The sequence below is a fragment of the Myotis myotis genome, unplaced genomic scaffold, assembly GCF_014108235.1.
Source record: "Myotis myotis isolate mMyoMyo1 unplaced genomic scaffold, mMyoMyo1.p scaffold_m19_p_3, whole genome shotgun sequence".
Lineage (NCBI taxonomy): Eukaryota > Metazoa > Chordata > Mammalia > Chiroptera > Vespertilionidae > Myotis > Myotis myotis.
This window is the reverse complement of record NW_023416335.1, coordinates 173233665-173254446: the sequence shown is the minus strand read 5'-3', so window position 1 is coordinate 173254446 and position 20782 is coordinate 173233665. Positions and strand designations below refer to the sequence as shown.

General features: G+C 42.9%; 1 protein-coding gene and 1 pseudogene across 1 annotated transcript; one reads left to right on the top strand and one right to left on the bottom strand.

Moving 5' to 3' along the window:
• Positions 1 to 1110: 1110 nt before the first annotated feature.
• LOC118650696 lies at positions 1111 to 12396 on the bottom strand (annotated as a pseudogene).
• LOC118650960 (dol-P-Glc:Glc(2)Man(9)GlcNAc(2)-PP-Dol alpha-1,2-glucosyltransferase) lies at positions 12251 to 19316 on the top strand. The gene is made up of 3 exons (XM_036299589.1): positions 12251 to 12577; positions 14079 to 14276; positions 17518 to 19316. Exons 1-3 carry the CDS (start codon positions 12395 to 12397, stop codon positions 18571 to 18573), a joined length of 1437 nt encoding a protein of 478 aa, XP_036155482.1. The 5' UTR covers positions 12251 to 12394; the 3' UTR covers positions 18574 to 19316.
• Positions 19317 to 20782: the final 1466 nt, after the last annotated feature.

Below are 20782 nucleotides of genomic sequence, written 5' to 3'. Positions count from 1 at the left end.
ACCCTGAGGGACCCCACTTGTGCATGAATTCGTGTACTGGGCCTCTAGTTATAAATAATGCTAAACTTGAGGTTAGAAAACCTTCCCTACTATGTAACTGAGCCAATTTCTCCAAACTCCATTCTTCTCATTTGTGACATTGCAACTCACATAATTGACATATTACCTGCCTGCAATACTGAAAAAGAGAAAATGGTAGCAGTCTCAAGGAGTCTGATTTTATATCAACTTTAACTCTTCTGGATGTAAATGACTCATCATTTTTAAAGTTGCTAAGAGAGAAAGGCAGTTATTTGAACTAAGCTATTAGTGCTTCCATTTTCACTGTGTACTTTCAGATTTATCTTTACACATTAATAACATTAATATCTCCCACTGCAGAGATTTAATTATACATTCCAAACCAGGCAATAAATTTGTGAGCATACTTAAAACTATCATAAATATTTAAAGCTAAAATTTATTCTTCAAAACAAATGAATGAAGTAAATTTGTGTTGCTGAGACCTTGATTTAGCCACATGGAATTTCTTAATCACTCATTTTCGATCAAAAAAATGTTATAATCTTTGATGGATCATCCCTGGGTTCTGGTTTATTTCCTTATTTTAATAAGGCAGGATACATTTTTTTTCAGGAAATGTTTTTTAAAATAGCATTGCAATAAACAGATATTTATTAAATATTTACTGGCAGAATGTCAAGCACAAGATTTATTACTCAGGCTTCACCAAACTGTTGCCTACACTGAATTAGTTACAGAATCTTAGGCAAATGGCATTGCACAGATGCAGGCAAATGACTTCTTGATGTTTCCTAGGACCCAATCTTTTCCAATTACTCAAGTAGTCCTGGATGACTTTATTTATTTTTTTGTCTGGATCGTGTACTTTATTTATGGAACATGACAAGTTAGGCCTCCCTAAGTCCCTCCCCTTTGTCTGGGGGCCTTGGATGGAAACTGTTGAGGATGTGAAATTCTTAGTGTGGTAGGTGATCGAGTTGCAAAGATTCCCCAGCAGCTGAGGGCCCCTCTCTTCCTGCCTTCCTTTTTCTAAGGCTGGTGGTCCAGGGGGCTCTTATTCCTTGGAGGCTATGTGGACCATAAGGTTCACCACTCTGTTACCATAGCAACACTCATTGTTGTCATACCAGAAAATGAGTTTGACAAAGTGGTCATTGAGGGCAATGCCAACCCAACATCGAAGGTGGAGGAGTGGGTGTCATGTTAAAGTCACAGGAGACAACCTGGTGCTCTAGGTAGCTCAGAATGCCCTTTAGGTGGCCCTCCATGCCTGCTTCACCTCCAGACAGCAGATCAGATCCATGACTGACATACTGGTGGTGGGGACTCAGAAGGCCAGATCAGTGACTTTCTTTTTCATCTCAGGGATGACCTTGCCCACAGCCTTGGCAGCAGCAGTAGAAGCATGGATGATGTTCTAGGCAGCTCCATGGCTAACATGCCATAGCTTCCTAGAGGGTCCATCCACAATCTTCTAGGTGGTAGTGGTGGTAGAGACTTTGGTCATGAGTTCCTCCACAATGCTGAAGTTATCACATCCACAATGCTGAAGTTATCACATCCACAATGCTGAAGTTATCGCATCCACAATGCTGAAGTTATCGCATCCACAATGCTGAAGTTATCACATCCACAATGCTGAAGTTATCACAGATGACTTTGACCAAGGGGCCAAGTTATTGGTGGCCCAGGAGACATGACAATCTTTTTAAAATATATTTTTATTGATTTCCAGAAGGAAGGGAGAGGGAGAGAGAGAGATAGAAACATCAACGGTGAGAGAGAATCATTGATTGGTTGCCTCCTGCACACCCAACAGTGGGGATCGAGCCTGCAACCCGGGCATGTGCCCTGACTGTAATGAACCATGGCCTCCTGGTTTATAGGTCTATGCTCAACCACAGAGACACTCTGACTGGGCCATTGCTTACAATCTTGAGGGAGTTGTCATACTTTGAATGGTTCACACTCATCAGGAACATGGGGGCAACTGCTAAAGGGGAAAAGATAATGACCATTTTGGCTCCACCCTTCAAGTGAGCCCCAGCCTTCTCCAAGGTAGCAAAGACACCAGTGGGCTTAACAACACATTTAGCACTAGCATCACGCCATTAGACGATGGTGGGATCTTGCTCCTGGAAGGTGGAGATGGGTTTTCCATTGATGACGAGCTTCCAGTTCTCAACCTTGACTGTGCCACTAAACTTGCTATGGTAGCATCATGCTGGAACATTTCCCCAACCCTGGTTAACACGCTTTTTAACAAGCAGTTCCCAGTCAGGGAAAGTATACCTACAGATGAAGGAGCCAGGAAAGGTGGTCCAAAATCCCTATTTCTTACAGGTAACAGCTCTGCCTTTCTCTCAGTAAAAATAACCAGAGATTCAGTGATCTGGAGAAGCATCCTCTCTAATGCAGAAGTGTAGTTTGAAAATTAATGAATTGCTGGTGCCCTTAAATTATCTCCCACTAGATTCACTGCCCTAAGGTATCACAGCTATACGAGTCTGGCTAGGGGAAGGAATATACGTGTTTATGTTTTTCCAGGTTATAAATAGTAGCTAATTTTAGTGGAAATAATACTGTTGGTAATCACGAGATACATGGGCTTTTGAATGCTTCCCTGGTAATCTCTTTTTTGTTAATATAACTGTGATAAATATTTTTGAGATCTAGCCGAACCGGTTTGGCTCAGTGGATAGAGCGTCAGCCTGCGGACTCAAGGGTCCCGGGTTCGATTCCGGTCAAGGGCATGTACCTTGGTTGCAGGCACGTCTCCACTGGGGGGCATGCAGGAGGCAGCTGATCGATCTCTCTCATCGATGTTTCTGACTTTCTATCCCTCTCCCTTCTTCTCTGTAAAAAATCAATAAAATATATTAAAAAAAAAATATTTTTGAGATCTAAATACAAGCCAATAGTAAAGTGGAAACTATGAGGTTTATTAATGATTGCTAATGCCAGAGATTGGCAAACTGTAATCTGTGCAGCAAATCCTGTCTGCCACTCATTGTGTAAATAAACTTTAATTGGAATGTAGCCATATTTCTTTCTCTGTGTATTGCCTATAAATGCTTTCACACTACAACAACAGAGCTCAGTAGTTGCAATGAAGAGCATATGGCCCACAATGCTGAAAACATTTACTCTCTGGATCTTTCCAGAAAATGTCTGTCAACTTTGGCCTCATATTTGTAAAATACATGTAAAAGAAAAGACAATTAACAGTGAAATCCTATATAATAAAAAGCTGATATGCTGATTAGACCAAAAAGCTGAATGACCTTCCAGACATCCTTCCAGACGACCTTCCGTACAAAGCCAGGGCTGCGAGGGCCAGCTGAAGCTGAGAGGAACTGTGAGGGCCAGCCAGGGCTGCGAGGGCCAAGCCCCTTGCACAAATTTTGTGAATTGGGCCTCTAGTTATGAATAACAACTTTGAAAACTAATATCACTCCTCAGAAGTTCTCATATTCCCAGAGCTTCCTGCCTATGTCAGTGGAATTGAATGTAAGCCAATTACAAAGCTGTGCAAGCTGCTGTCTGTATCTGTGTTTTTATTTTGTTTATGTTCAGCTGCTAGAGGGGAGGAAAGGTTGGGGGGCTTGGTGAAAAATTTGAAGGGATTAAGAGAATAGTATCCATATTAATAAAAGGGTAATATGCTAATTAGGGCAGATGTCCATCCAGACAAAGCCACAGTGGCTGTGATGTCTGGGGCTCAGGCAGCCGTGGGCTCAGGCCTTGAGCCCCGGCAGCTGCTAGGCCTTGAGTTCATGGCAGCCATGGGTTCAGGCAGCTGTGGGTTCAGGCAGTCATCAGCCCTGGTGACTGCAAGGCCCGGGGCTCAGGCCTCGCAGCTGCTGTGGCCGGCAGTGGCAGCAGCAGCGGGGTGATGGAGGCGGTGCCTTCTCCTGATCAGCCTGGTCGCTTCCTGCAGAGGGAGGCCAGACTGTGGCTTAGGGCCTGCTGTGGGGAACGAGCCTAAGCCATCAGTAATGTCTCCTGAGGGCTCCTGAACTGTGAGAGGGGGCAGGCTGGGCTGAGGGACCACCTCCCCCCGACCCAGTGCATGAATTTTCACTTACTGGGCCTCTAGTGATGATTATAAGAGGAAAACAGGAATGAGGGGAGGTAGAAGAGAGAAATGGTGATGGCAAGAGACTTGACATGGGGTGGTGAACACACAATACAATACAGATGTATTATAGAATTGTATACCTGAAACCTATATAATTTTATTAACCAATGTCATTCCAATAAATTCAATAAATAATAAATTAAAATAAAATAAAAATTTTAAGAAATAAAGTTGTGCAAGCAATTGGTGCTAATGCATTAGTGGTAATTAAGCATTCTACACTAAGGAAAGCATGTGATATTTTAGCTGTTATATTTTATATCAGATTGATAAATAATGCAAGGTGAGGCAAAAGTATGTTTACAGTTGTTCATAAGGAAAATAATTCAATAATTAATAAATAATTTTGCATACTCACAACTGTCTACCTATTTTTGCCCCATTCTGTATATTTATGAGTAGGTTAATTAAATCAAAATATTTGATCAAATATTTAGCATATTAATTGTCGTTGATTCAACCATTTCAGTTTGGCTAATTAGCACATGAAAAGACTATATGGGGAACTTGTGCTATGCTCATGAAGAATTATGCATAGAACTGTACTGTTAAAAAGAGTGAATTTCATTATGCATATATTATATCTCAATCAAACTAATTAATTTTTTAAAAGGTCCTGTATCTGTATAGACATTCTAAGTTGTATTAATTAAGTTTTATGAAACATTTATTTTGATTGCTAATATTATTGCTTTTTAAGCTAAGTGTATAGTTAACAGTATAACCGGATCCACTACAGTAGGGGTCTAGAAATAATAATATAGTTTTTCTCCACTTGAAAGAAAGAAAGGGAAAGAAACCAGCCTCAAGAGCTGATTTCAAGGTTTGCCAATTATATTATAAGAATGTCACCACATCGCTTGGAAAGGAGACATGCATGAAAGTCCTGGCCAGGATACACAACAAACAGCAGAGAAGAGGAACTCCTCCAACCTGAAAACAGATTTGATGGCTGCTTCTGCCTTATTAGAGCTAATAAATGTCCATTTTCTGAGGAGTTACCTCAGGCTTTACTTATACTGCAAAGAACCATGTGATAATGAGTCTGCAAAAGTGGAGAACTGGACGTCTTGCCAGCCTGTCCCTGTAATTGCAGAGCACTCATGTTCACAAGAGAAGATAATTCTGCCACTTACCAAAAAGCCAAATTAGTGTAGGCTAGCTGGATGGGTAATCTTTACTCACAGAGCAAAATTTTACTCAAAAACGACAGAAATATGGGCAAATTTGAAATCGAGTGTTGAACATTATATTAAATGATGTTAGCCAGATGGAAGCACTATGCTTAGATATTTGTTATATTACATTTCTTAAATTACGAGGTTAAAAATAAAGTCACCTTATACATCTCTGGATATAGTACAAAGGTTTTGTTCTTGTTTTGGGAGTTAAATTTGCCTACATCACAAGGTAATACAGTTTCTCAAATTACACACGGTAAAGAACATTATTCTCACATCCTCCAAGTAGAGGTCTTTAAACTTTTTGTTTAAATTTAAGGAATCACTTAAGTACAAGACCCTGACTGATGCACTAGGAAAGAGGAATGACAATTTACCAATGTCAAAAACAAAAAGGGTAACTGAAATAATATTTATGGTACGGATTTCAATTCTCTCCCCAAATAATTACACATATTCAATTCAATATGACTTAAAATAGCATTTTTTTTTTGTTTGGAAGTTAATCTATAATAATAAAAGCATAATATGCTAATTAGATCAGATGTCCTTCTGGATGACCTTCCGGATGAAGCCGGGCCTGTGAAGGAAGCCTGGTCCCGGGTGTCAGAGGGAAGCCAGTGCAGGCAGCCGAGGGAAGGAAGGCCTACTCTTGCACGATTTCGTGCATGGGGCCTCTAGTAAAATATAAATGAATATGCAATATCTAAGAATATCCAAGATACTCTCAAAGAGGAAGAACATAATAGAGAGACATGCTCTACCAGACATGCTCTACAGTAAAACAGTGTGATATTGTAACAATGGCAAACACAGCAATGGAATAGAATAGAAGGTTTAGAAACAGACACATGCAAATATGGACCCTAGATTTCTTCATCTGACATAAGTAGCACTGCAGAGCAGTGGCAATAAGATGCTGCTTAGCCCTAGCTGGTTTTGCTCAGTGGATAGAACATCAGCCCATGGACTGAAGGGTCCTGGGTTCTATTCTGGTCAAGGGCATGTACCTCGGTTGCAGGTTGGATCCCTGGCCTTAGTCAGGGCACATATGGGAGACAGCCAGTTGATGTGTCTCTCTCACATAGATGTTTCTCTCTCTCTGTCTCTCCTCCCTCCCACTCTCTCTAAAATTCAATGGAAAAATATCCTTTGGGTAAGAATTAACAACAACAAATGTTGCTTACATTTGTGGAAAACAATTAACTAGGTCTATATCTCACATGATGCACTACCATCCATTATTGGTGGATCGCAGATCTAAATTTGAAGGGAAACAAATGAGATTCTGTAAAATACTATAGAAGAGTATCTTCCTGGCCTCAGTATGAGGGATTTCATAAACAAAATTTACTATAAAGAGAAAGACTGAAAAATCAGAATACATAAATTTAGTAGTGGTCACATATTTTTTAAAAATCACAGAGAGTGGGAAAGACATTTTCAAAGCAACAAAGGGCTCGTATCAGGAATATAATAAGAACGTCTATAAATAAAAAAGTAAAAGACAACTTTACGGAAAAATGGAAATTGACTTAAATAAGAGCTTCAGAAATGAGAATATTCAAATTATGAAAAAATGCATGAAAACACACCTCCATTAGTCATCAGGGATATTCGAATTAAAGCTACAATGAGATACCATTACATATGCAGCAGAATGGGTAAAATAAAAAACTGACAATACCAAGTGTTGACAAAAATACAAAATAAGTAATATATCCGTTCACTGCTTGAAGAAGTGTTAATTGGTACAACCACTTCAGAAAACCTCTTTTCAATTTAAACTAGAAAATGCATAAATTTATGACAAAGCAATTACTACCCTAGATATATACTATATAGAAATCTGTGCTTACATTATATAAGCAAGATACACACAGACACACATATATACATGCATGTACACCCAGGTGCACCATGGACTTCAATTTCTAGAAGAGGTTTGCTTTTACTTTGGGCTTAAGGATGGGCCTTCATGCCAAACGTTTTCTCTCAGTGTACCTGTTCCACCTCCAGCAGCCCTCATAAGCCTGCACCCAGCAGCTTCCTCTCTTTGCTTTTGCCACATCACAGTGTACTGGGCTGCATATCTGGCGCTTTGGCCAGACGGGTCATGCTGTGCTGTCTGTTCCTAAAACACACAGATAGGAAGGTACTGACCTCAGGCCAGGCCTTGAGATATGTCTCATGGCCCCTTCCCAGCACGCAGGCTTTCTTTCTCAGAAGGCCCGGAAGCCTCATCCCAAATTTGGGAGACAAAAGACTGGAAAAAGTATAAATAAAGAGAGTGTCCTCCATATTGGGGGGCCCAGAATTTGAAAGACACATTTTTCTCTGGGCCTCCACAAAATGTAATAAAATGTAACTCCTGTAGTCAGGGCTGCAGTTCAGCCTCTGCTTCAGCAGGGTGCTGTAACCGTAGTCTGCTGGCCAGCTTAATAAAGGCTCTTAAATTTAAATTCTGAGTCGGTGGTCTATCTTGCTGAGTTAACCCATAACAACAGCAGTAGACAGCTTGCCGTTCAGTTCCAGGCTCATGGTGAGAGGTGAGAAGGGAGGCTCAGTGCCCCTGGTCCATCTTCTGGTTTACGGAGGCCCTGCGTGTCTGGTCCTTAGAGGTGGGCTTTCACATTGTTCCTGTTCCTGCCTGTGAGGTAGTCACACTCGGCCTTGCAGTTTGCGGCAGCTCTAGCGAGAGGGGGAGTTTCTGCATCTCCCTTAGTGGCAGCAGGCCTCTACTTTGAGTCGGTGCAGGACACCGGGCCCAAAAGCTTTCTTGTCCCTCCATCAGGGGCAGAAGGATTTGACTTCATCTCCCCCTCACCCCCCAGCATCAATGGACCTTGTTCAGGGTCCTGCGGTAAGAACACCTCACCTTTCCCAGATGACTAAGGCTTTCCCATCACTTGATTGGAGGGGCCAGGGAAGTGTGCAGTGTTTTGTTTGTTTGTCTCCCAGTAGCAACAAGTCACCCTCTGCAACCCTGTGACTCGGTCAGGCTCTCTCCTGTCTCCCACTTGCCCCAACACTTCTTGCATGGTGACATGATTATGAGCAGGCATCTTCAATATAAAAAAAATAATGAATTATTGTAAGTATTGAAAGTAATGAACTTTTAAAACCTCAAACACAGCCATCCTGAGTGGAGCAGATATTTGAGTGCTGATTAGTCAGCGGGGCTAAACTGTTTCTAAAATCGATTTAGGAAAGGGAACACATTGGTCCTGACCCTGCTGAAGTTGTCAGCACCCTCTGGAAATAGGTTTTTGAAAAAACACTTCCTTAACCCAGACCTATCTCAGATAATTTCGCGAAGATACAACATCAGTCATTTGAACTTGGCCGTTACAGGAAATAAAGTTTTGAGACAGTAATAAACAATGTAGTGTTTCATATGATTATATTAAATAATAGCAAGTCATTTAATATTATATTTGTAGTCTCTCCCTTTTTTTTTTTTTTAGAAAAGCAATACAAAACAGAACAAGAACAAGGAAAATTCAGACTATCTCTATTCTCACTAAATTAATACCATAGAAATAATGAGAATAATATTTTCAATGCATGCCAAACTTTCAATGGGTGCAGAGCACCACGGGATCAGCACAAGGATGTCCTCATGGTCTTCCCTGGCTCTGCCTAAAAACCCGAAAGGGAAATGAGCAAACTGAAATCTTCTTCAATTTCACACTAAGTTGGATGAGCATCTCTTTAGTAATAACAATTGTATCATAAATCTCAGTCCAAACTCTGAAATTTTTAAATTAGTAAAACCATATTACTACTTATTAAAAACTTAATATTATAACTCTGACCTGTGTTCTCAGCCCGTGCACTGAAAGGTTGCAGGTTTGATTCTGGTCAAGGGCAGGAGCCTGAGGCCTCTGTCAGGGCTAGTGTGGGAGGCAACCAATCCACGTGTCTCTCTCCCATTGATGATTCTCTCTCTCTCTCTCCCTTCCTCCCCCCAGCCCTCCCTCCCTTGCACTTTCTCTAAAACAATCAATGGAAAAGAAAATATCCTCAGGTGAAGATTATCAAAATAACAACAGCAAAAACAAAACAAAATTGTCACTCTCTTCCTTTCTAAATTTTTACTTTGGTTGATTTAAGGGTCTTGCAATTTTCTCAGTATAATAGCCCAACTCATTTAATAATCAATTTCTGATTCTCTTAAATTTTATATAGTGTAAGGGCAAAGGTCTTAGTGAATGTTCTTTTCCCCAGAATTGTTCTCATTTAACTGTCGGCAATAATTGTAGGACTATTGCTCCAGCTACTCATTTTTCCCCAAAAGCACAGTTCCTTTCACATAGATATTATTTAAAAGAAAAACTAGGTGTGTCTGAATATGAATACACATGACAGAAAAATATTAATCTTGTAAATATTTAAATTACTCCTCTCCACCTGCTGAGGAGGAAGGAATTTCTATGTTGCTTGGTGATGAGCTTTGTGTTTTCAGTCGTGTAAAGCCTGGAATTAAAGAAGAAGAAGAAAAAAAGATGAAAAAATTCAAAGAAAAGATTGTAGAGAGGGGACAAAGCAGCATGGGTGGCCAGAAAAGCAAGGGCAATGTATGTGCCCTGATGGGGGATTGAACCCATACCCCAGGTATGTGCCCTGATCAGAAATTGAACCCACAACCTTTTGGTGTACAGGACATTGCTCCAACCAACTGAGCACCTGGCCAGTGCTAGAGGGCTTATTTTATTACTCTTGGTCCCACATTCTAATTTTTACCCATAGCACTGCCGCTAATTTCCTATGCGATTCAGGTGAAACACTTTAACTTCAGCTTCCTCTGTGAAGTGAAATCAAGCAGATTATTAATGAAGAGCTCAGACAGTCTGAACCCCCATCATATTTCCTCGAAACTTTCTAATGACCTTAAATGGGTGGTGATATGTAGAGCACAGATGTTAAAGTGGGCTCTTGGTGGCAATTACTGAGAGAAATGTGTAGTAGGAATGTCTGGCCTCGTCCTACTGCCTTTAAGAAAATGCACAGTGTTTCTAGAGAAGGCCAGTAGCCTGCAGGGCATTGACTGACGGGGTGGGGGAGGGGGATGTTCAGGACATGCTCTTTGATTGGCATATCAAATATTTCAAACTGAAGGAATTTGGGAAATGGCATGTGCAGGGAGGATTTTCTGATCCTCCCCTGAAATAGGCCACAAAATCCTCACATAGGAGGTGCCCATCCTTATTTCCAAAGTCAAGGAGAGACAGAGGAATATGAATAAACAGGCCTTGCTAAGTTTCCTCCAGTTTACAACACTTGCCTCATACCCTTTGTCCTATCATATTCTTCCACAACTTTCCAACGTTCATCAAACTAGCATGGAAATGCTCAGGTTTAACGATTTCTTTGGTACTTTACTCCCTACGAAGTCTTCTGTGTCTCATAAAACTTATGTTAAGTGAATGTGTACACCTTTCTGTTGTTGACCTGTCTTTGTCCTAGAGATCCCAGTTGAAAATTTAGATGGGGAGAGGAAAAAGATATCCCCTCCCCCTCCAATACATATATCACAACTGAACAAGTCATGGGATCTGGGGCCAATTACTCATAGATCATATCAACCTCTTGAAAACTGGATCATCTGGACATAATCTCAAACAGATCAGGACAGCATGTACTCAATAATAAAATGGGAGCTAATAGGAAAAACAAAGCTAAGCATTACATCAGAGTAGGATCCTGACATGATTTTATTCTAATGGTTTCAGTCAATTCCCATCCCACCCCCAATTCACCTCTTACCCCTCTGATTAACGAGGAAATAGCAGATACGGAATAGAGGGTCAGTCAGTTTAACTTGACAAACTTGCCTAAATTGGGAGAGTCTGAATTAGCTTTGACCCAGGGAAAGAGCTGAGGTTTGCAACTCTAAACAATCCCGACTCCTTTGTGAAGTATTCTAGACAAACACAATCTGACTGAGGTGACCCAAGAGATCATTTTTCTACAAAACCTAGCTAACTATGGTCAAGGCAAAATTCCAAGACATAATTTATCTTCAGCATTCTTCAAGTACTTCCTGCTCCCAAGCTCCAATACAAGAAATATGTGAAGTCTACATAGCCGGTAAAGGTCTATAAATCAAAGTGCATAATATGTGAAAGCCATGGTGGGGACTACAAATGCAAGTCATACATAGCGCTACCCATGAGGATGCTTACACTTATTACATAGAAGGGAAAATAGAATGCTTCAACAGAGATTAACAGGAACAATCATTCACACACACACACACACAAAAGCCTTCCTTATCTAAAACACCCTAAATTCGAAAATAATTGCTTTTCCCAACTCCCATAGAGTACTGTAACCTGGCTGCCAGAGGGTACTGTGAATGCAGATTTAACTCATCCCCTTTGAAAGTATGGACCTTTTGAAAGATTTCTCTTTTAACTGAAACAATCCTCTAATTCGTGAAGTTCATTCAGCAGTGAATGGTCACTCCAGACCCTCAGATTGGCTTCCACAACCTACGTTCCCCTCCCATTCTCCAGAGTTGATGAAATAAAGTGCCTTGGAATTGCAAGTTTTAATCATTCAGATTATTTAAGAGAATACAGAAAAAACTGGGAAGAGGGGTGAAGGGGAATGAGCAAATTTTTAGCGCTTGGGATTGCAAACGTGGGGAATTGACGCCCCCTCCTGGTGAGAAATGGGAACGACCAGGAAAAACAAGCCGGACTGACTCGTGGGGAAAGCAGCTTCTTGCCTTTCAAAGCCTGACGCCCCGGACCCGCCTCTCCAGGCGGCTCTGACCACTCAGCGAGCCCCGATCGATGTGATTGACAGGCCAACAGCCCGGGTCCGTTACTTAAATTCTTCACTCCGGAAACAATGACCGGGTGTTTTCCGGAAGCTCAGCGTCCGCTCCCTCCCAGCATCCTTTGCCTTCCGGCTAAGTTCAGTCCCCTCCGGCCAGTCCCGCCTTGCGCGCCCATTTCGATCCCGAGTTTCCAGCCCGACTCTCCAGGCGCGGGGAGCCGGCCCAGCTTTCGCAGGGCTGCGTCCTGGGGCGGCGGCCATGGGGGCGGGGACGGCGCCGCTGGAGGGCTACTACTTCTCGGCGGCCCTGAGCTGCACCTTCTTAGTGTCCTGCCTGCTCTTCTCCGCCTTCAGCCGGGCGCTCCGGGAGCCCTACATGGACGAGATCTTCCACCTGCCGCAGGCGCAGCGCTACTGCGAGGGCCGCTTCTCCCTCTCGCAGGTGGGGTCCCCGCCCGAACCCGCCCCTGCCGGCCGGGGCAGCCCCCGCGCCATCTCTCCCACCCCGATCCGAACCCCCGCCCCGGCCTCCCAGCCTCAGACGGGAAGGGAACTGGGTGATCCGTGTTCCTGCCTCTGAAAGCTGCGACCTGTTTGCTAAGTGATGCCCGAGCCGCAGATCTGCCTTCTGGGAAGCAGGGTCATGACCGGAGCCGACGCGGAGCCCCGTTATCTCCGCTTTCCCCCCTGGTCCCAGGGCGGATCCCCGGAAAGGGCCGGACACTTCACTTTCTCGCGCGCCGGCCAGCGCCCCGCCGAGGTTTGGGGCGGGACGGGGACGGGTGGGGAGCGGGGATCGCCAGCCGCCGAGCAGCTGCGAGTTGCCTAGTTCCATCCTGGGTGTTGGGGGTGGAGGCTCTGTTGTTAACTGGGTCAAGTTCGTGGCAGCCGGCCGAGTGGCAGCCTGTTTGAGTGCATAATTGACTGTAAACACATAATAGAGATACAAGAATAAAGCGCTGCGGGCCCTGGAACCGCTTCCTTGCGCCCGCACCTTCCCCGATGTGGCAGGAACTTGCCCCTTGTTGATGGCAGTGGACCCAGCGATGGTGGGTTTCTATGTGTTTGGCTCACAGGCGCAGAACCCATGGCAGCTGTTCAGGGAGGACGCGCTGTGGGCGTGTCATTCGCCCGCGGCTGCGGAGACCGTGTAGGGCGATGGTTAGAAACACGAAGTCTGGTTAGAGAAAGGCCTGGCTTTAAATTGGAGTTTATGTACCAGTTGTGTGGCAACGACAGGACTGTGGCCAGTTGCAGGGTCCGCTTCGGAGGGTGTAGCGCTGTGCACGTTAGCTTTCGTTATGGAGCCCGCGGTTTAGTCTCTTGAAACACTTCTGGCCCTGGCTGGTGTGGCTCAGTGGGTAGAGCGTCGGCCTGTGGACCGAAGGGCCCCAGGTTCGATTCCGGTCAAGGGCACATGCCCAGGTTGTGGGCTCAGTCCCTAAGGTGGCAGGAGGCAGCCAATCAGTGATTCTCTCTCATCATTGATGTTTTTATCTCTCTCTCTCTCTCTCTCTCTCTCTCTCTCCCCCCCTCTCTCTCTTCCTTCCTTTCTGAAATCAATAAAAATATATTAAAAAAAAAACTACACACTTCTTTCCCTCCAAGCTCATCAGAGTTCCAGCTGATGTTTCCACACTTTTAAACAATGGAGCATTTGCGGTGTAATCACCACCATGCGGGCTTCTGGAAGAGTAGGCAGGTCTTTCTGAAGAGCAGACCCTGATTTTACGTTGTTGCCCACTGGTTGGTGACAGCTTCACAGTCACAGAAGCCGGGGCAGGGGCAGAATACGAGCAGCACATCTGCTCTGCCGAGGACTTGGTAGTTGTGTCACGGGGTAACTTCTAAACATGCCTACTTGTTGGTAAAGTTGCTTTCGAGCCTGACACCTTTGTGGCCGTCCTCTCGCTTCTGCTTCATTGGGGCCTTTCCTTTTGCAGTGGGACCCCATGATTACCACGTTGCCTGGCCTCTACCTGCTGTCGGTCGGGGTGGTCAAGCCTGCCCGCTGGATCTTCGGCTGGTCGGAACATGTTGTCTGCTCCATTGGAATGCTCAGATTTGTGAATCTGCTCTTCAGCGTTGGCAACTTCTACTTACTGTATCTGCTTTTCCGCAAGGTACAACCCAGACACAAGGTACGTTTTCAAAATGTTTTACTCTAAGTTTATATGCCCTCAGCTCCACCATTATGATGAATTGGTTTTATGAGATTTGGTGGAAAATTTCTTTAGCACTTGGTATTTGTGTATATTTTGTAAAGATAAAGTAAGACCTCCCCTACCTCCATTTTAGAATAAGATTATATTTAAATATTTTAATAACTTACCCTATATAATAAAAAGGTAATATGCAAATTGACCCTAATGGAACAACTGGGAATGACCGGTCGCTATGATGCGCACTGACTACCAGGGGCAGGCACTCAACGCAGGAGCTGCCCCCTGGTGGTACCTGCCCTCCCACAAGGGGAGCACCACTCAGCCACAAGTCGGGCTGGGGACTGTGAGCGTAGTGGCGGTGGCGGGAGCATCTCTTGCCTCCGCAGCAGCGCTAAGGATGTCCGGCTGACGGCTTAGGCCTAAGCTGTCAGCTGGACATCCCCTGAGGGCTCCTGGGCTGCCAGAGGGATGTCTGACTGCCAGGTTAGGCCTGATCCCTAGGGAGCGGGCCTAAGCTGGCAGGTGGGTATCCCCCAGGGGTCCCAGACTGTGAGAGGGCGCAGGCTGGGCTGAGGGGCTCTCCCCCCCCCCACGCCGAGTGCATGAATTTTCATGCAATGGGCCTCTAGTTTACTTATAAAATCTAAAGTAAATATTTTTTTTCACTAATCAAACCATTTCAGTTACTATTTACTGAACTTACTCCATGTGCTTAACATTGAAACTGCAGAGGTAAATGAGGTGATAATTTTCTTAAGAAAGCTGTATTTTCATTAGGAGAAACAGACTTTACCTGAGGAATTTTTAAAAAAATATATTTTATTGATTTTTTACGGAGATTAAGTGAGAGGGATAGAGAGTTAGAACAATCGATGAGAGAGAAACATCAATCAGCTGCCTCCTGCACACCCCCTACTGGAGAAGTGCCTGAAACCAAGGTACATGCCCTTGACCGGAATCGAACCTGGACCCTTCAGTCTGCAGGCTGACGCTCTATCCATTGAGCCAAACCAGTCAGGGCTACCTGAGGAATTTTTATGTGACTTAATGTAGGCCCTGGAGGTAAAAATGCCTGGGTTTGAATTCTGTCCACTTACTAATTATGTTAATTGAGGCAGGTTACCCCTCAGTGACTCCAAGTCTTAATCTGTTAAATGGGAATAATACACAATCTACCTTATATGACTGTTATGAAGAGTAAAGGAGATTAATAGTGGAAGATGCTTAGAATAGTGCCTGATGTAATGTTAAGGACTCAATAAATATTAATTACAACAGTTAATTTTAACTTGAGATTATTTCAGTCGTGTAAGTTATGAGCAGGGGATAGGCGTAAGACACTCTTCAGATACAGAGAAGGAGCGGAGACCTACTGCAGCCCTGGGAGAGAGGGGTGTGGTGGCACTGGGTAGGGCTCCAGAGAGAAGACGGTACCTAAGCTGAATCTTGATGCACAGATAGGGCTTTAGGGTGGGGAATCCTGGCAGGAGGAGCATAAGCACAGTAGGCAGTATGAGCGACAGATGCAGGGAGTTGGTGCACAAATATTGGTGCACTAGAGGTCCGGTGCACAAAAATTTGTGCACTCGGTGGGGAGGGGTGTCTCTCAGCCCGGCCTGTGCCCTCTCGCAGTCTGGGACCCCTCAGGGGATGACCACCTGCTGGCTTAGACCCGTTCCCCGGGGATTGGGCCTAAGATGGCAATCAGACATCCCTCTGGCAGCACGGCAGCCCTTGGGGGATGTCCACTTGCCAGCGGGGAGCAGACCTAAGCTGCAGTGGGACATCCTTAGCGCTGCTGAGGAGGCAGGAGAGGCTCCCACCACCACCGCTGTACTGGCAGCCATCAGCCTGGCTTGTGGCTGAGCAGAGCTCCTCCAATGTGAGAGTGCCCTGACCACCAGAGGGCAGCTCCTGCATTGAGCGTCTGCCCCCTGGTGGTCAGTGTGTGTCATAGTGACCAGTCATTCCCAGTCCTTCTGCTGTTAGGGTCAGTTTGCATATTACCCTTTTACTATACAGGATAGAGGCCTGGTGCATGGGTGGGGCTGGCTGGTTTGCCCTGAAGGGTGTTCCAGATCAGGGTGGGGGTCCTGCTTGGGTGCCTGGCCAGCCTTGATGAGGGGATGATGGCTGTTTGCAGCTGGTCACACCCCCTTCAGGGTGGGGGTCCTGCTTGGGTGCCTGGCCAGTCTGGGTGAGGGGCTGAGGGCCGTTTCCAGGCTGGCGGGTGACTGAAGCTCCCAACCTCTCCCTTTTTTCTTTTTCTTTTTATTCTGGGATTTATTTACCTTCTATGGCTGTCACTGGAGCTAAGAGCTGGCTTTAGCTCTGAGGCTCGGCTCCAGCTCTGAGACCTTGGCTGCTGAAAGCAGGTATCTGGTTTGTTTGGCTTCTATAATTGTAACACTGTTGGAGTCCTGCACGCTCCAACTCTGACGGCTGAAAGCAGGTTTCTGGGGTTTGTTTAGCTTCTATAATTGCAACATAGTTGCTTAGAGTGCAAGCTCAGAGGCCGGCAGTGGCAGGCGGGGAACCTTGGCTTCCTCCATCACTGGAGCAAGTAAGCCTCCTATTCGCTTCAGCTGCCTGGCTGCCGGCCGCCATCTTGGTTGGCAGTTAATTTGCATATATCCTGCTGATTAGCCAATGGGAAGGGTGTCGAGGTTATGGTCAATTTGCATGTTTCTCTTTTATTAGATAGGATAGACCTCTGAGGCTGGAGAGGTAGGTGGGGTGAAGTCATGAGTGTCCTTAAAAGTCATGGAAAGGATTTTGAACTTGAATAGGTGATGGACAGCCCTTAATTTTAATTAAGGCAATTGCATGATTTGATTTGGTGATTTAGTGTAAATGAAGGCCCTGACCAGGTGGCCTAGTTGGTCAGTTGATTGGAGCATTGTCCCCTGTGCACTGCAAGACTGCAAGTTCAATTCCCAGTCAGTGCACATATAAGAGGCAACCTACTGAAGTTTCTCTCTCATCAGTGTTTCTATTTCTGTCTCCCTTCTCCCTTCCTCTCTTTCTAAAAATCAGTAAAAACATATTTAAATGTTTATTGTGTCTTTGCCTAGCCAGAAATAATCTTGAATAATTTTATTTAAATATGACTCATGTGGTTTTGTATTTTTTAAGAAGTCTCTTCATTATCTCCACAGAAAAAGCATATTTGTTTTATCATGAAAATAAGTTTAACTGTGATTTCTCTTCCTCCTAGGTTGGCTCAAGTGCCCAGAGAATCTTGTCAACATTAACCCTAGCAGTATTTCCTACACTCTATTTCTTTAACTTCCTCTACTATACAGAAGCAGGATCCATGTTTTTCACTCTTTTTGCCTATTTGATGTGTCTTTATGGGAATCATAAAACATCAGCGTTGCTTGGATTTTGTGGCTTCATGTTTCGTCAGACAAATATTGTCTGGGCTGTCTTCTGCGCAGGAAACGTCATCGCACAAAAGTTAACTGAAGCTTGGAAAACTGAGCTGCAAAAGAAGAAGGAAGAGAGGCTTCCCCCAATCAAAGGACCGTTTTCAGAATTCAGGAAAATTCTTCAGTTTCTTTTGGTTTATTCCATGTCCTTTAAGAACTTGAGTATGCTTCTCATCTTGACTTGGCCGTACATCCTTCTCCTGTTTCTGTTTTGTGCTTTCGTGGTAGTGAATGGGGGGATTGTTGTCGGCGATCGGAGCAGTCATGAAGTCTGTCTGCACTTCCCCCAGCTCTTCTATTTTTTCTCTTTCACTCTCTTTTTTTCCTTTCCTCACCTACTGTCTCCTAGCAAAGTGAAAGCTTTTCTTTGCTTAGTTTGGAAACGTAGAATTCAGTTTTTTGTGCTCACTGTAGTCTCTGTATTTTTAGTTTGGAAATTCACTTACGTTCACAAATACTTATTAGCAGATAACAGGCATTATACATTCTATGTGTGGAGAAGAGTTATTCAAAGATATGAAATTGTGAAATATTTGCTAGTTCCTGTCTATATATTTGCTGGTTGGAGTATAACTGACTCATTGAAGTCAAAGTCCATTTTCTGGAACTTAATGTTTTTCATATGCTTATTTGCTGTTATAGTACCTCAGAAACTGCTAGAATTTCGTTACTTTATTTTACCTTATGTTATTTATAGGCTTAACATACCTCTGCCCCCAATATCTAGACTTGTTTGTGAACTAGGTTGCTATGCAGTTGTTAATTTCATAACTTTTTATATCTTTCTGAACAAGACTTTTCAGTGGCCAAATAGTCAGGACACTCAGAGGTTTATGTGGTAATATCACAGATATCTTGAACTCTAAAATAGATTTCCACATTTCCACATAAGCAACTGAACAGGTGAAAATTATGAACTTTTAGGCACAGTGGTGATCCTCAGATCACTTTAGATGTTTTATTTTTAAACATCGGCTATATGTGTTTTAAACATATATAACAAACCCAAGGGAGTTAAGTGGTAAAAAACTTAGAAACATTTAAGACTTGCTCCATAAGCCTGAGCAATACTGGGAAAATAAAATTGTTTACAATTATCTCATGATATCATTTTTGTACTGCTGGCCACTCAAAGCTTGGGAACTTTTTATAGATACAAGTTTAAGAAAATTGGGCACGCATTGTAATACTGGAACTTATGTATTAATTCCCAAAAAGCAATAGTAGACAGAATATTTGAAAACTTTGCAAATGATCAGGTAATATTTTTGATTGAAAAGTTGCTTAACATTTCAGTAAATATAATTTTAATCATAAGGCAAAATAGACTCACATCGATAGTAAGTGTTAGAAATTCCAGGCTCATCTTTGTCTACCTATGATTTAAGTTACTGGTTTTGGTTAAAAATCTAGGAATGATGGAGCTCTTTCCCTAATTTCTAATGTGAACTATGTGATGGCCACAGATAAATTGTGTTGATGATAATACCTTTAAAAAGGGGTTTTCTTTTTGACATATGTTACTGTACTAGTTTTCTGTGGTTGCCATAATAAATGACCACAAACTCGGTGGCTTAAAAATATATCTCACAGTTCTGGGGGCCATAAATCTCAAATTACCGTGTCGGCAGTCTTGGTTCCATCTGGAGGCTCCGGGAGAACCACTCCCGTCCCTCTCTCCTGGCTTTCGGTGGCTCTCTGCAGCCCTTGCTGCCTCGGTTATAGATGCATCACTGCAGTCTCTCTGCCCTTGTCTTGACATGGCTTTCCCAATGGTCTTCTCTTCTTTATCTTACAGGGACAATGTCGATGGTCTCATGATGACAGTATTAATTCAGTTATACCATTGGAGACCCTTTTTCCAAATATGATCACATTTACAGGTTCCAAGCAGACATGTCTTTTTGTGGGACACTTCAACCCACTAAAGTTACCAAAGGAGATTTTAGGATACATTTCATAAAAGTGTAGGATATAATTTCTTTGCTGAGATAGTTAAAATAAAATTTTAATTGTTGCTGAGAGGTTAAAAACACTAACTTTCAAGGCCAAATATAAAACTAGAGGTAACTGGTATTTGATTCCATTATACAAGAAAAGATAGAATTGAAAGAAGTTTAGAAATCATTTGACCTAATCTTATTTAGTAGATTGGGGAACAGCTGATGTAATCTTGTGTGTTGGATTTTGGATTCTGTGTCTGCTATTTTGGTGCATTCATTTGATTATCATTCCATTACAGAAAAGTGTTTGGACAAGTTAACTCACATGTATACTTAGAACTGTGAATAGAATTTATCTCTTAACTCATTTTATGTTTGTAAACATTTTTAAGTAGCTTTGTGAACCTATTTGTCTTAAATGTTGACTAATGCTTTCTCTGGGTTTTAAATAATGAGTGGGATGGGAAAGTATTCTGTGTTTGCAAATATAAAATTGTGTACAGGTGAAAATGACAAGTGTGATGGAGCAGTAAATAAAGAGCAATCTTGAACTCTGCTCAGTGCTTAGGAAGTAGATCAACTAGATCAACTTTTTAGTTGTAACAGTGATTGCAGGACAGAGGTTTTTACTCAAACTTTTTTTTTTAACTAGACAAGAAAGCACACTCAATGAAGTTATTATTTATAATGACAATCTGAATTCCAGGAAGTCAACATTAAAAAAGAAATGTGTAATTTAGGAAAAACAGCTTTCTTGTCTGATACTGTATATGAATGTGTTAAGGAATATTTCTGAGACTGAAAGACTTTTCCTCTCTAATCTAGTCTGGCAAAAATGAGGAAACCATTCCACATTGGGGGAATCGCTGTCCCAGTTAATTTTTAAGTTCCTACCCTGTTAAAAAATATTTTGGTTTAAAATCTACATTCAGAGAAAACAGGTTAGCTTAGTTTCTTTTTTTTCTTTCTATAAAGTACAGAAAGTATAGTACTTAACATTTTAGAAAAGAATGCTGTGAATTAGAAGTTGTTATAGAGCATTGCTTTTAGGAATATCCTAAGTGATCTTTGTGTTTTGAACATTTTTCAAGAGATAACAAATAGATGT